General features: G+C 40.6%; 1 protein-coding gene across 1 annotated transcript in view; it reads right to left on the bottom strand.

Annotated features, from left to right (window-relative positions):
* The window catches only part of MED12L (mediator complex subunit 12 like), a 385357-nt gene that overhangs the window by 302957 nt on the left and 67340 nt on the right, over positions 1-15060 (bottom strand). Inside the window, exons 5-8 of the mRNA XM_027875724.1 lie at positions 8823-8992; positions 7169-7279; positions 4700-4969; positions 2086-2235 (exon numbers count right to left, since the gene is read on the bottom strand). Of these exons, the coding sequence (XP_027731525.1) occupies positions 2086-2235; positions 4700-4969; positions 7169-7279; positions 8823-8992 (701 nt within the window). The remainder of the gene's footprint in view (positions 1-2085; positions 2236-4699; positions 4970-7168; positions 7280-8822; positions 8993-15060) is intronic.

Below are 15060 nucleotides of genomic sequence, written 5' to 3'. Positions count from 1 at the left end.
TGGGGATGGAGATGGAGATAGAGATAGAGATGGGGATGGGGATAGAGATGGAGATGGGGATGGGGACAGAGAAGGAGAGGGAGATGAAAATGGAGACAGAGATGGAGATAAAGATGGGGGTGGGGATGGGGATGGGGACGGGGATGAGGATGGGGATGGGTGTGGGGATGGGGACTGGAGCTGTAATTTCACTGGCATAGGGAACTTCTACATGACAAAGCCACCATCTCACCTCCTCTGCATGGTCTAGCTCTAGAGTCATCTGGAGCCCCAAGGGCTTATGTGACTGGCCCAAGGTCATAGAATCCACAGAGTAAGTACGCTAGAGATGGACCATGAATGGAAGTCTTCCTGGCTTTGAGGCTGGCTGTGTATTCACTATGTCCAACTGTCTCTCCAGAACCAGTAAAGTGTTTTTCTATTGATATGCCCTTTTTTGCTTCTATAGGAAGAGCATGAATCTCACTCCTAAAACAAAAGGCCCACAGAGCTGTTCTTCTTGGTTCCCTGTCAGTGCAAAAAGAAGTGAAGTCACCTGGAAGATGACAAGTCCTGACCTATAAGTCCATCCAGCTACTAGGAAGCCCATAATGTTTACATATTGAGGGCAGGTTAGACAGTGCCGAAGGTTTACTAAACATTAGAATCAACCTAAGAAATGAGAATAAGAAGTTCCTAAAAGGAGATTATATTCTAATGCCCACAGCAGAAAAGACCACTTATCAAGTTGTTGGTGGTCATACTTCAGCAAAAGAGCAACTTCTTTGATTTTACAGAAAAAAAAGTTAGCCCTTGGCCATCCCCATTTGAATTTCACAGCACTTCTCAATGTCAGAAGTACAGGTTGTTACATCAGAGGAATAATCTTGGTCAGAACTGTCATGGGCTAATGCCTGGCAGCAGGTTTGAAACCTCCTCATTCTTTACCCTTCATATCCAACCAAATGGCTCTTCCTACCACCCCAACATCCCTCCAATCAACACCCTTCTCTTTACACGCCTGGCCACCACCCTTGTTTGTGTGCTCGCTCGTCCTCTCTCTCCTGTACTACTCCAAAAGCCTCCTCTTTGCTCCCCCCTGCCTCTCTCCCTTCTTTAATCTATCCCCCACAAAGCTGCCAAAGTGATTATCCTAAAGCACATCTCCAACCAAGTCACTCCCTTATTCAAACTTTGCTTCTAAAATAAAATAGAAATGCCTCTCTTTGACTTTCAAAGACTTTCACAACCTGGCCTCAGTCTCTCTCTCCAGCCTCATTCTATATTACTCCCCTGTATCACTCCCACACTCTACTGTCCAATCAAACTGGCCTTCTTGATGTTTGTCACACACAGCACTGCATTTTCCATTTCTAGGTCTTGATGCTGGCCATCCCCTATGCCTGGAATGCACTTCCCGTCCCACGTCTGCCTTCAAGAAGCCAGCACTTCCTTCCAGAGTCAGCTCAAGCTTCACCTTCTACATGAAGCTTTTCCTGCTCCCTCCCCCTCTCCCCACTGATAGCGGATATTACTTTGTACTCATTACACACACACACACACACACACACACACACACACACGAATGTAATCAACTTGAAAACAGTGACTATTTCACTTTTGTCTATCACCACCTCCTACCACACTGCCTCACATATATCAGGCCTGAATAAATGTTTGATCAATCATAAATTTAAGGTAACATTTATTTCCTAAGTATCAACAGAAGGATAACCCAGGAATATTTTTTACCTGAGCTGGCTTCTCACTGACATTGGTCTTTTGCCATCACAGATATATCTATATAAAAACTGTTAGGTATCCTTGACTCTGGTCCAAAGTCTCTCTAAGGATGATAATTATAAGTAGCATTTATGTAGAGCCTTGAGGGTTTCAAGGCACTTTACAAATATAATCTCATTTGATCCTCAGAACAACCCAGGGAAGTGACTTGCCCAGGGTCACACAGACAGCTATTAAGTGCCTAAGGCCATATTTGAACTCAGGACTTCCTGACACCAAGTCCGACAATTTACCCATGACCGCATCCACTATGAAATAACATATTGACAATGAGGAATTGTCATTTCTAAAGGGAAAGCCTACCTGTTGATTAAATGCTGAATTTCCACCTGGCATAGGTAAACTGGAGGGTGCAACTTGAAGTAAATCCAGAGGAGAGCCCGGGTTAACGCTTTTATTCTCATTTGTGGAGTAATTCCACACCAAGGCACTTGGGCAACAAAGAGTTACAGTCTGAAGATAAACAAAGGGGAAACATTCCGTTATTGAGGGAGACTGAAAAACAACAGATAAGACGATGCTAGTGATGATGGTGACTGAATATTTTGCTCCCATCCTCCCCATTCCAGCCAATCCAAGGCAATCATAAGAAAATTCACATTTCACACACAAAAAAAGAAAGGAAAACCAGCAGGAAGATGTGAGCTGACTGAACAAGCCAGCAGGAGGCTGAAATCCTACATTTCTCAGCCTAACATCCCAGTCCCACAGACACGTCTCAAAAACGAACCATCATCTTTTTCCTGACGCTGGGAAGAAAATTCATCTTCATGAAAATAAAGATGTCTCTGATTAGTCATTTGTTTTTTAATTAGAAATTTAATTAAAATGTTTAATTTTCTTGCATCATCAAATCTAAAATGGCATCTTGAAATCAGTAGGTTCTCTCTGCATCTGTCTTACTTTAATGTGACCTTCCAATAACAGCGTTTTTAGATAGCTTCTTTGAACATTGAAAATATCACATCTTACCAAAAAAGTAATTGAATTTGGGGAACAGCATAAAAAGAGCTAGCAAAGGAGAAAACATGAAATCCAAACCATTTATAACTATGGCGCATAAAGCTAAATCCTAGTGTTTTGGGTTTGTTTTGGGGTTTTTTGGGGGGGAGGAATGGGAAAAAAACTGAGGAAAATTAAAGTCTGAATTAAATGATTGGTGTTGTTCAATCACTTTCCAGTCATGTCTGACTGTTCATAACCCAGATTTGGGGTTTTCTTGGCAAAGATATTGGAGCAGTTTGCCATTTCCTTCTCCACCTCATTTTACAGATAAGGAAACTGAGGCTTGTCCAGGGTCACATAGATGGTAAGTGCCTAAGGCCAGATTTGAACTCAAGAAGAGAAATCTTCCTAATTCCAGGCCCCCTGCACTCTATCCACTGCACCACCTACCTGCCCCAAATTAAATGATAGCAATTTGCAATTGTGATGAGAAATTTCACTTACTTGTAAAACATCTCCGTAGAAACAGATGGGAGCAGACATTAAACTCTGAACAAAACCAGAGTGTCCCACCTTCTTTTCCCTACTTCATAAAATAGACTGTTCCTCTTGCAGGTCTCCTCACAGTTAAAAAATACGGAGAGACCATCATTGGTCTACAAACCTCAGATGGAAAAGTCTCATTGTGCATGAATTCAGTGCATGGGAACTCAGAGCACGGCAGGTGTGTTTAGATGGGAAAGGAGCTATCATGCCAGACAAATGACGAAATCCTGATGTCGTCCTAGCAATTATCCAATCAATTATTTAAGCATTTATTAAATGTCTGCTATTCACTGGACACTGAGTCTGGCACTAAGGATGCAAATAAAATAAAGGAAACCATCTCTACTAGTTGCCATCTTGTCGAGTTATACAAAGAGGCGTCAAAAGTGATTTGGGGAAGAGAGCTACTGAGTCTTTCCATGCCTCCTTGATTCTAAGCATGTATTGATGCAAATCAAAAGAATCAAAAAGTCAATTACCAAGAGCAAACCAATTTTCCTATCAGGATGTCAACGGGTCTGCCCTTAAAGGAACACTCTTCAAAGAATCATTTAGGCATGAAAAGACTCGAATTTGGTTAAGGAAAACTAAAATTTCCAACAAGTGACAATGGTTAACAGTTTTGTGCGTATGTGTGTATGGCTTTTTTGTTGAAGCTGTTGTTCTCGGCCTATGATTTAACCAGGGTGGAAATCCTCTTCGCTGACATAGATCAGAAACTCATCTGCAGCATCTGGTTTTAGAGAGAAATGCTTGGCACACTGAGATCAAGTGACTGGCCCATGGTCACACAGCTTGTGTGTGTGTGTGTGTGTGTGTGTGTGAGGGGGAGAGGGAGGGAGGGAGGGAGGGAGGGAGGGAGGGAGAGAGAGAGAGAGAGAGAGAGAGAGAGAGAAAGGCAAGACTTGAAAACCCTGGGGCAGCTAGGTGGCTTCTAAATGTCACTGCATTGTGTGTGTGTGTATGAGTGTGTGTGTGTGTAGAAACTTTTCAGTTTTATGTATTTAGAATTGTCCATTTTAGGGCAGTTAGGTGGCTCAGTGGATAGAGCACCCTGGAGTCAGGAGGACCTGAGTTAAAATCTGGCCTCAGACACTTAACCCCATTGCCTAGACAAAAAAAAAAAGACTTAAAAACCCAGATCTTCCAAGTTTCTAAGCGGGCCCACTAATCATTAGGCCACACTGTCTTTGAGTTTCAAAATTCTGGTCCCCAATTCGTAGTCACCAGACCTAAGGTAGGCAATCCTCTGGCTGGGAAATTAAAATATCTCCATCAATATCAGGGCTCCTTGGGGAGAAAATTCATTAAAAACTCTACAATCTACAAGTGGAAGATGCCATATTAGATGCTGTCACACCTACAGGCATTTGAATAGCACCCTTAGAAGCAGCATCTGATAGAAAACCAAGGCTTAAAGGTATACCTGCAGCATGCAACTAAGTCCATAAACCAGCGGACGATGCTGTGGGCAGGAAAGGAAGTCTGAGCCGGCCAGCTGGACTGGGCTCATTACCGGCCCAGGTGCAGCAGGGCTTGATGCTGACAGACCTGGATTGTTTGGGCCAATCATCATGTGAGGTGAATGCGCAGCTAGGAGGTTAGGACTGTCGTTCAGCAGGAGAGACAGCCGCCGGGCACAGAAGTAAGCAAGACGACGGGACAGGTAAGCTGACTGGACAAACTCTTCTGAATACTGAAAGAGAAAACACAGCACTGGAGTTAGTCATTTCATGCCCAGTTGGTCTTCAGAGTTCAGAAAGAAGAGTTCATCTCTCTTCCCCATAAAAATCTCAGATGCATCATCTTAAATTTAGGTAAATCATGGTGCAGCTATTAAAATAAACCAACTGACCATGACACGGACTAAAGGAAGGCGAGGAGAGGTCTAAAATAATTTAATACTTTTTAATTTTCCTTTTGAGGACTGTTGGAGTTGGTTCCCAAGGAAATCTGCCTTTGTGGAGGGAACTCCAGGAAGAACTTTTAGATTATGTATTAGAGAAAAAAGAGCTGCAAAGGGCGCTGGATTGGAAAATGTGGGATCACAAAATTTGCAAGCTGGAAAGGACGTCAGAAGCATCTCAACCATCCTATACGAGAAAAAGAATCCTCTCAACTGAATTCCCCCAAATGGACACCCAGCCTTTGTCTGAAGAGAAACATGCTTCCATTGAGACCCATTCAACTTCTGGAAAATGATTTAAAAGGAAGTTTTCCCAATGTCAAGCCTACCTTTCTATCTGCCACTTCCCTCCATTTTTTCTTGCTCTTCCCTTTGGGGCCCAAAAGAACAAATCTAATGGAGCTCCATATACTTGAAGGCAGCTACATCTGACTCTGCTGGATTCTCCTCTTCAAGAGAAAGCTTAGCACCCCCTGTTCCTTCTATTCATACGTTGAGATGGACTCAAGGCCCTTCAAAATCCTTGTTGCCCTCCCCAGGACATACTTCATGTTATCAAGATGTATCTTAAATGTGGTGGTGGTGGCTGTTGTTTGTCTGAAGGACCATGTCATCAAGAAGGTGATGCCATGCCTTCCAAGTGAATTAGATTTAAGTGTGGAAGGGCTGTGCAAAGTCACCAGTTTCACTTTCTCCTCAGGAAGCATCTGGGTCCAGTGGCAAGATATAAACCAGGATGACTGGAGATGGCCCCAGTGCAGTGGGAGACCTTGGCCTTTTTAAGCTGAGGTCTTTCCCAGGTCCCAGACCAAGACCCACTCAGGCATTGTTTAGAGTGAATGTAAATAGACTGAGGATCTTCCCCTTCCTTTTTTGACTAGGTAAAAGAGGCCATTCTTTGCCTCATTTCTTACCTAGCCTTCATCACTGAATGGACGTTGCCTCAGTCAAGCTGAGAAACTTAAATGTGGTACCTAGAGCTGAACATTAGTAGTTTAGATATATGATCCTGTTTGATGGTAAGCTCCTTGAGGGCAGAAACTACCTTTTGCCTCTTTATATCCTGGCACATAGTAGGAACTTAATATTGTTTGAATGATCGACATGACCTAACTGGGGCAGAGTATGGCATAACTGTCACCTTTTAATTTGTAGGAGCTGGGCCTCTAACACAGCCCAAGATTGCATTAGATTTTTGTTTTTTGTTTTCTTAATTTTGGCAGGCATATTACACAATTCCCACATACTGAGCTTACAGCCCCCTAAACCCCTTAAGATTTTTTCATAATGTAATTGGGTAAAAAATAAAATATTAAATTAAAATTTAGAAAAAGACATTTTTGTAATCAAACTGCTCTCTGCCATGCCACCCACTCTCCATTTTGTACTTGAGAAATTAATTTTATGAAGCCAAATTAGGACTTCCCATTTACCTATGAAGATAATTGATCCAAGCCTCTATTGGGCTATCCTTCATTCAAGTCCCACTCTGATGATTTATCCTGGCATAGAGATGCCTCTGAATTCTCAAAGATTGGTTCGTTCAAGCAAATGTAAAATACTGGAGCATAAAACCAGGGACAGACAACTGTCTTTCAAGAAGCAATCTGGGTCATTTCTGGGCAGATCATCAACAGTCAGCTACCATGGGATGAACTTTTTGGAGGCTACAGACTTGTTCTCTACTCTCTCTCAATGATTTCTCTAGCTCTCTTGGGTTCAACTATCATCTCTACCTAAAACCATGTATACAGCCTGCTTCTTTCCTCTGGGCTCCATTCTCACTACCTGCCTGCCAGGTGTCTCCACATGCTGGTCTTTTGAATCTACAGCCAATGTTCCTTTGAGGGAGAAGGAGGAAGGAAGAAGAAAGAGACAGGTTTCCCCACCCCATTACTCACCACCATCGTATAGTGTGTGACATGCCATTTCTTAGCTTTACTATCTTTTATCAGATCTATTTATCAGTAATTCAATGATAAACTGCACCTGCAGCATTAGTGGTAGTAGTAGTTTGAGGAGGTCATCATCCACTGGTCTGATTTTTTCCAGGACATCCAGGATCCAGGTCAAATATTCATGCCGTTCAAGCATTCCTTCCTAAAATAAAACAAATATGTGTGAGGCAGAATTAGCCTATGTTGGACTCATGAAGGAACACTAGAGTCTGGTTACTTTCAGCTTCTACAGTAGCACATTACTTCCTCATTCCCATCCTTGTTAACCCCATCCTTCCCAAGTCCTTTCCACTTCCACTGAGCCCTCTGAAGCTCTCTTCTACTATCAGAAATGGCCTTGCATTTAGATCTGTGCTCCCCGCCCCCTGAAATTAGGTTGTATATATTCCATATATAGGTATGTATTGTTTCATCCTTCACCCAAAATAGAAGTTAAGTTTCTTGAGTGCAGGGATTGCTTTCTTGTGTTTCTGTACCCCCAGCATTTAGTAAAGTATCTGGCATATAGTAAGCACTTAACATAAATTGACTAGAGCAGATTTTAGCCTCCACTCAATTTCCCCAATCCTTGCAATCATGACTTTTCCTGAAAATTATAAATGGCAGGTAATTTTGCTTTAGTCTAAATCATTAATTCTCAAGCTTTTTGGCCTCAGGACTTTTTCACACTCATAAAATTATGGAGGACAATCCCCCCACAATGAGTTTTTGTTTATGTGAGATATATCTATTGATATTTGCTGTATTAGAAATTAAAATGTCTTAGTATTATTATGAAAATAGTGTTGACCTCACATATGCTCTGAGAGGGTCTCCGAGACTCCCAGGAGTCTCCAGACCATACTTTGATAGCCGCTGGTTGAAATAAATTCTAAACAAAGTCTAACTAAAGAAACAACCAATGAGAATTCACTAAGTGCCAGGTAATATGCTAGGCACTATAGATACAAATACAAAGGATGAAACAATTTCACAGCTAACAGTCTAGCAGCCATATCAGCACCAACAGATTTATGAACAAATATCCTCAAGGCCCACTATAGAATAAAATGATGGATTTTAATCTTTAATGTCACTTTTTTTCTTATAGATTAGAAGAGTATTAACAGTAATAAATTAGTAAACATATAAGTGAAAATAGTTGACTATACACATGAAAGAGAATGTGCCACAGTAGATAAGACAGCTGGCCTTGAAGTCAAAAAGATTTGGGCTTAATTCCTGCCTCTGGTGTGTATTTGTTGCATGGTCCTGGGCAAGTTACATAACCTGTACCCACATGCAACTCTCCAAGACTAGACATGGCAGCGCAGGTCCAAATATGCCCCGGGAGAAGAAGTGAACTCACTGAGCATTCCCCACATCAACGATATCTCAGGTTTACGTCAAAAACATAGAGACGGGGATATATAAAGGCCTGGGTCTAGGATTTCATGGGTAAAATGAGCTCCCTGGTATAATATACATACAAAAAATTATGTGTGTATGCATATGAGAGAGGGGAAGCGAGGGGAGAAGGAGAGGAGGAGAAATAGGGGGAAATGAAAGGAGGCGAAGAGGGAAAAGGAGAAAGGAAGGAAGGAAGGGAAGAAAAAAATGAAAGAAGAAAAAGAAAGGTTAGTTAAGTGCATTTTAATTAGCCCTGACTTAATCACAGAAAAATCAGCCCTTCTTGGAAAAGTTACCTGGAACATATAGAATGCCAGTTTTTCATTGTATTCCCACTGCTTCAATGCTTGTTCCACGTCTTGAGGCATAACCATGGAGCCATTGCCTGGGGCGGAGGCTAGGTGATAAAAATCTGCAATCTTGGACAATTGTTCTCGAAGGTATCTGGTAGAGATTTGGGTCCATTCTGTTAACAAACAAAAGAAAGCTTAGAACATCATAAATTTCCCAGGCAAAATAAAGGGCAATACAGAGCATGGGATACAGTTGGCACTTTAATAAATGCTTGTTGAATGCCAAACGAATGAAAGTGTTAAGGACTAGAACTTGAAGTCAAGTCCTTTGACTCCAAAATCCAGGGCTTCTTTTCAGTACTATGCGGTCTGTAAATACCAAGAGAATATATAATTTCCTTTGACTTCTAGGAGGCTACCTTTCAACTCTAAATCATATAATTATATTGTCTGTAAATGAAAAATGAACTCTCAATTAGCTGAATCAGCTTTCCTGCTCTTCAGATAATCTACAGAGACTAAGAGTTAATCTTCAAATCATCTACAGACTCTTCTTCACTCTACCCAAAGAGGATCAGGACTAAGCACAGAATACAGAGACTTTATGTCTAATGGGATACTGTCTCCAATCTGTTTTCCCAGTTGATAAAGATTGTTGGGAAAACTAGCAAGTGATCTGGCAAAAATTAGGCTTAAACCAACACCTTATGTCATATTCCACAATGAATTCTAAATTAACCTATATGTATGGGTGACCAAAAGCTAGATAAGCAGCCAAAAAGAGGTACAAACAGTTCTCAAAAGAATTACAAACTATTACAGCTATGAGAAAATGCTCCAAATTGTTAATAATAAAAGTCACCTCAAAGCAATCCTGAATTTTCACGTGACATCATGAAAATTGGCAAAGATGGAAACAGTCGATGTTAGAGGGTTTGTGGGAAGATAAGCACACTAGCACATTGTTAGTAGAGCTGTGAATGAGTACAATCATTTTGGAAAGCAATTTGTAATTATACAAATAAAGGGACTAAAATGTCCATATCCTTTGACCCAGAGGTGGGACTAGGCTTATACCCCAAGAAGGTGATTGATCAAATGAAAGTCCTCATATACACCAAAATATTTGTAGCAGCACTTTTTGTAATAGCAAAAAACTGGAAACAAAGTTGATGCCCATAATTTGGGGAATGCCTAAACAAATCACTGTGCTGCAAGAAATGATGAATATGATGAATACAGAGAAGTACGAAAAGATCTACATGAACTGATGCAGAGTAAAGTGAGCAGAACCAAGAAAACAACATATACAAGGACAACAATAATGTAATAAAAAACACCAACAATCTAATGTTAAAGGAATTTTTACTTCCTTTTATTATTTGGGATTTAGGGCAATTCCTTCAGCAAATTTTGGTAAACTAAGTATTAATATTAACTTAATATTAACTAGCTTCACCTGACCAAAACCATGGGATATGAAAATTTACTCAGAACCTTAAACATTCCTTACATAAGGAACCAGAAGAAGAATCTCAACTGTCCCTGACTCCTTGGCAACATGTACATCTTTTTCCTCCGTCAGCCTATTTGTGAAATCTTTAAATTTAATCTGTAACTTGACTTAGTTTACCTATAGAGCTTTTTGGATAGTCTGTTTCCTTAGGGAATATATGGGATTATGAATCTGTTTAACTAAGTTTGTTCAACATTTATGACATTGATTATGGATCTATCTTTTAACTTTTATCTTTGGCCTACGAGGAATGTACAAGATTGCAATATGTAAAAGAATTATTTCTCTGTCACTCTTGACGTAATTTTGTCTACAAGAAGCCTTGTCAGAATCCTCACGTTGATTCAGCTTTTCTCTTGAATGTAGAGGAGTGAGAAGAGAGGTAGAAACAAGTATAAACAGCTTTTTTTTCTAGTAGTCTGGCTGAAAAAAAAGAAAGAAAGATAAAGGATAAAAGCTTGAGTGAATTCTGGGTATACTGAATTTTTGTTAAGGAATAGGGAGACTTGAGTTTGTTCAAAGGCAGCAAGGATAGAACCAGTAGATAGGGAAAGATTACAGACTAGAGAGAGGGGATAACAGAGAGCTATCCACTACAGAAGTTGGAAAGAGATGGAGCCAGTGGTGCATCTAAAGAGGCTGGCTAAGATGGGGGAAAGGACCATTCTGCCAAGAACTAATGCATAGCAGTCCAGGGAAACAATGTACAAGTTTATTCCCACTGATAATGGAAAACGAGAAAACACTACAAATATCATAACCTCAAGAAAACTGAAATACAGCTGAAGAGAAAAATGAACCTGCAGAGAACTTGGCATGAAATCCAGCAAAGAGATAGGAAACAGGTTGGTGAAATGGAAGGAGAGCTGGATTGGGAGTCATGGATCGCAGATTTTGCATCATGGTTCTGCCGTTTGCAATGTGACTTTGGGCACTCTGGGTCTCCGTTACCTCATCTGAAAAATGAGGGAATTGAACTGGATGGCGTTTATGGTGCCTTCTGGCTCTAAAATCTGTGAATGGTCCTTGCTCAGGACATATCCATGTCCCAGAGTTCAATGCCACAGATCAGTCCCCGTCTAATCACAGATGACAGTTGAAGGAAGGCAATAAACAATGACAAGGCATAGATTTGCCAATGCTCCAAGAGAACTCCATTTTGGGAGCAACAAACAATTTCAAAAGAATTCAGGGATCCATTTTCAAGCTGTCATAAAGAGATGATTCCAAAAGGATGGTGAAGGCCATGGAAACTTTGCCTCACAAAGGGATTCCCCCACTGCCATCAAAACAAACAAACAGAGATGGCGCTCTTTGGAACAACTTGCTTTTTCCAGGATTCCATAGAAATTTTCAAATGTGGCTGAATGAAAATGCCAACTTCACTACCTATTTAGTAGTAACTCACTGAACGTTCACTAAAAAGGATTGAAAATTTTCTTTTCATCCTTCTTTCCTTATCATTCTCTGTGAAAAGATGACTTTCTCAAGGCAAATTATGCCCAATTCCTCAGTGACACCATGAAAAATCAGACACAATGATTCATTTGCATTACTTATGCCACAGACCAGGAATATCTGAAAATAACTCCAAACCGGGAGTGGTTACATATTTTGTCCATATCCTTTGGACAACAATAATCCCAGTTGTTTTCAGTCGTCTCTAAGTCTTCAAGACCCCAACTAGGGTTTTCTTGGCAGAGATACTGGAGTGGTTTGCCATTTCCTTCTCCAGCTCATTTTACAGATGAGGAAACTGAGGCAAACAGGGTTAAATAACTTGCCCAGGGTCACACAGCTAGTAAATATCTGAGGTCAGATTTGAACTCAGATCTTCCTCACTCCTGGTCCTATGCTCTCTTCACTATGTCACTTAGCTGCCCTTAAAACTCATCTAGCGTATGAAAATTCATCTACTGAGTATGAGGAATTTCCAGGGCCTGATGTGCATCTATTCCCTTTGGCTTGGGGGATTAAAGAATGTAACCTACATGTGGATCATTTCTAAGAATAAGGCAGATGGTATGTATAAATAACACTTTTGCTTTATCACTACCTGAGTGAGACACAGTAGAGGGTATTGGGGTCAGAGACAGTTGGTGTATCAAGTCCTATTGAGTGCTAATTAACTGCCTTTGGTATGGAGGGGGATAATAGGTAAAAGAGAAAAAATGGCACCACCCAAGCTTTTAAAATACACCAAAAGCCTCAAATTCAAAACACCACACTCTTAATAGGAGAGAATAGTGTTCTCTCCCTCTCCTTAAAAGGCTGTCTTTTTTTAGTTTTTTCCGTCACAGAAGTACCCCATCACTGTCATTATACCTGCTAGTGTATACCTTTTAACATATGCTCATTAAATAACATTTTTATATTTTTTCCCATTTTATCCTCCCTACAACTTCATCATTCCCACCCCACTCTAAGCCCGTTTTTAGTCCCTTGAATAACAATTACTCATTCAACACATCAATCTTAGCACTCATTTTTTTCTCTACATTGATATGGCAACTTAATTGCTTTGAGAGGCTTCCGCCTAATATGTAGTCAACATATATTCACTATATGGTAAATGATTATAGTTCATGGTCATAAATCACCCAACCACTGGAAAGTAAAGTTGCAGTATGTTGTGTGATAGATTTTTAATTGTTTCAGATTAACAGGTTGAGATTTGGAGTCACAAAGGTGGAAAGCAAAAAGGCTGGGGGGAAAGGGGAGGACGCCTGTCATAGCCTCAGTACATTTTATGAGTCATCTTTATTTGACAGTGAAAGTACAACATAAGTTATGTTACCACCATTATCAATTTTAAGTATTCAAAAATGAATCAGAAGCTCAATCATCCCACTCACTTAAACAAATAGGGAAGAAAAACTTCAATTACACCCATCTTCTGGAAGTCTTAGACTAAGTAACCAACCTATGCACTTATCAATAGACACATTTAAAGAATGGATAACTGATGCTTTCAAATAAGTGGCATGGAAGAATCTGTCCATTAGGCACAAATGAAGGTAGAGCAAGCCTTTAATGAAGCAGGCCTTTTTAAAGGTGTATGTATGCAGGCCATTCTTAAGGTCTCTTGACTGAGTCCATCAATGATCTGCTGATTTGCAAACTGACAACAAGGGACATTGTGTTCTCAAAGGAGCTACCATGCAAACCTTCAAACCATGCAAACAAGGGCTATCTGCATAAAGACCTAGCATATTCACAATTATATTTGTTGTACCTCAAAATATGATAAAGCATATTGGGTTTTGCTCTTCTGTTCCCCAAGTTGGGTATGTGTGTTTCAAATAATGTTTGGATAAATGAAGAGATCCAAATGAGCGCAGATATTATTTATTAACGAATGTCATACGGTTCCTTACGCTATAACTTATAAACACACCTGTAAAGACCATTCTAATAGCAACTAGGAGGCAGAAGTCAAACCACGGAAGGCTAATGCTGAGTGAGACACCTTAAAAATTCATCTGGTCCTACTCTGCTCCCCTCATTTTATAGAATTAAAGGTAACCATCCCTCAGAAGCTAAAAATCTGAGTAGGAAACCAAGCAGATGAAAAGCTAAGCCAAGTGCCAACAAGAATCCAATTAAGAGATAACTCCTATATTACTTTCCAATTTACATGTATTTTCAGAGTAAAACTTTGTTCCAGTCCTTTACTTTCAGGTATACTTAGCAATAAAATAGCAAATTCAACTAGTTATTCATTTACAAAGCTATTTGCTTCACTGGGTGGCTTTCAGGATCATAGCTCTTGGAGCTGGGGAGGACACGAAGGCCCATTCAATCCAATTCCCCTTAGAGATGACAAACTGACCCCCACAGGAGCTGTGATTTGTCCAAGGTCACACAGAAAGAAAACAGCAGAGCTTTGGCTATGTATATCCCTCACAAATTCATTCCAGGCGGTATCTCGCTTTACCTTTAATTAAGTCTGTTTTCCACACCACAAACAGTCCCATTAGGCATGGAAAACAGTCAGTCACCAAACCTGGTTTCAATGCCCATGCTAAAGTTTATCCTTTAGCATGGATGTGTAGTTCACAAAGGATCTGTGATCCTGAAGAACTTTTTCAAATTAAAAACAGCTTTCCATTAATACTTAAGGAATTAAAATTCCTCAAGTCGGAAAATTAAAAAACCCAGAAATGCCAGCCTTTCACAAACAAGACAAATTAAGGAGGGCAAGTGGTACCTTTCTCTGTATTATGAGCACTTGGCATGGTGCCAGGCACACAGTAGGTGCTTAATAAATGTTTCCTGATGAATACCTACTCACACAATGCTGCACTGAGCTGAAGGAATTCATGGAACCATGCTGACGATTTACTGCAGCAAGGCAACCATTTCATTCCCCCCCTAAGGTGACTCCCTATTGCATTCCCCAAAGAAAGTCTTCCACACCTTCTTTCTTCACACCTCCCACACCTCGCTAGCCACCTCACTGTCTTAGATGAGGTCTTCATCTTTTACTTTACTGAGAAGACTGAGGTGCTTTGCTTGTGCCCTTCTCTTCAATACAAAATGTTGACATCACCCCTCACTCTTTCCTCCTTCCCATTTTCATCCAATGATGGGGGGGGGGGGTTCTCCTTGCCAAGGCCAAGGCTTCTCCATGTGCCCTAGATCTCATGCTCTCCCATCTACTGTAGCAGATCAGCCCCTCCCTCTCTAACCTTCAACCTCTCTCTCCCTGTCTACTGGTTCCAT

Source organism: Vombatus ursinus, unplaced genomic scaffold, assembly GCF_900497805.2.
Source record: "Vombatus ursinus unplaced genomic scaffold, bare-nosed wombat genome assembly UNPS02014810.1, whole genome shotgun sequence".
NCBI classification, from domain to species: Eukaryota; Metazoa; Chordata; class Mammalia; order Diprotodontia; family Vombatidae; genus Vombatus; species Vombatus ursinus.
Note: the sequence above shows the minus strand (reverse complement) of the source record. Positions and strands in the feature narration are given on the sequence as shown.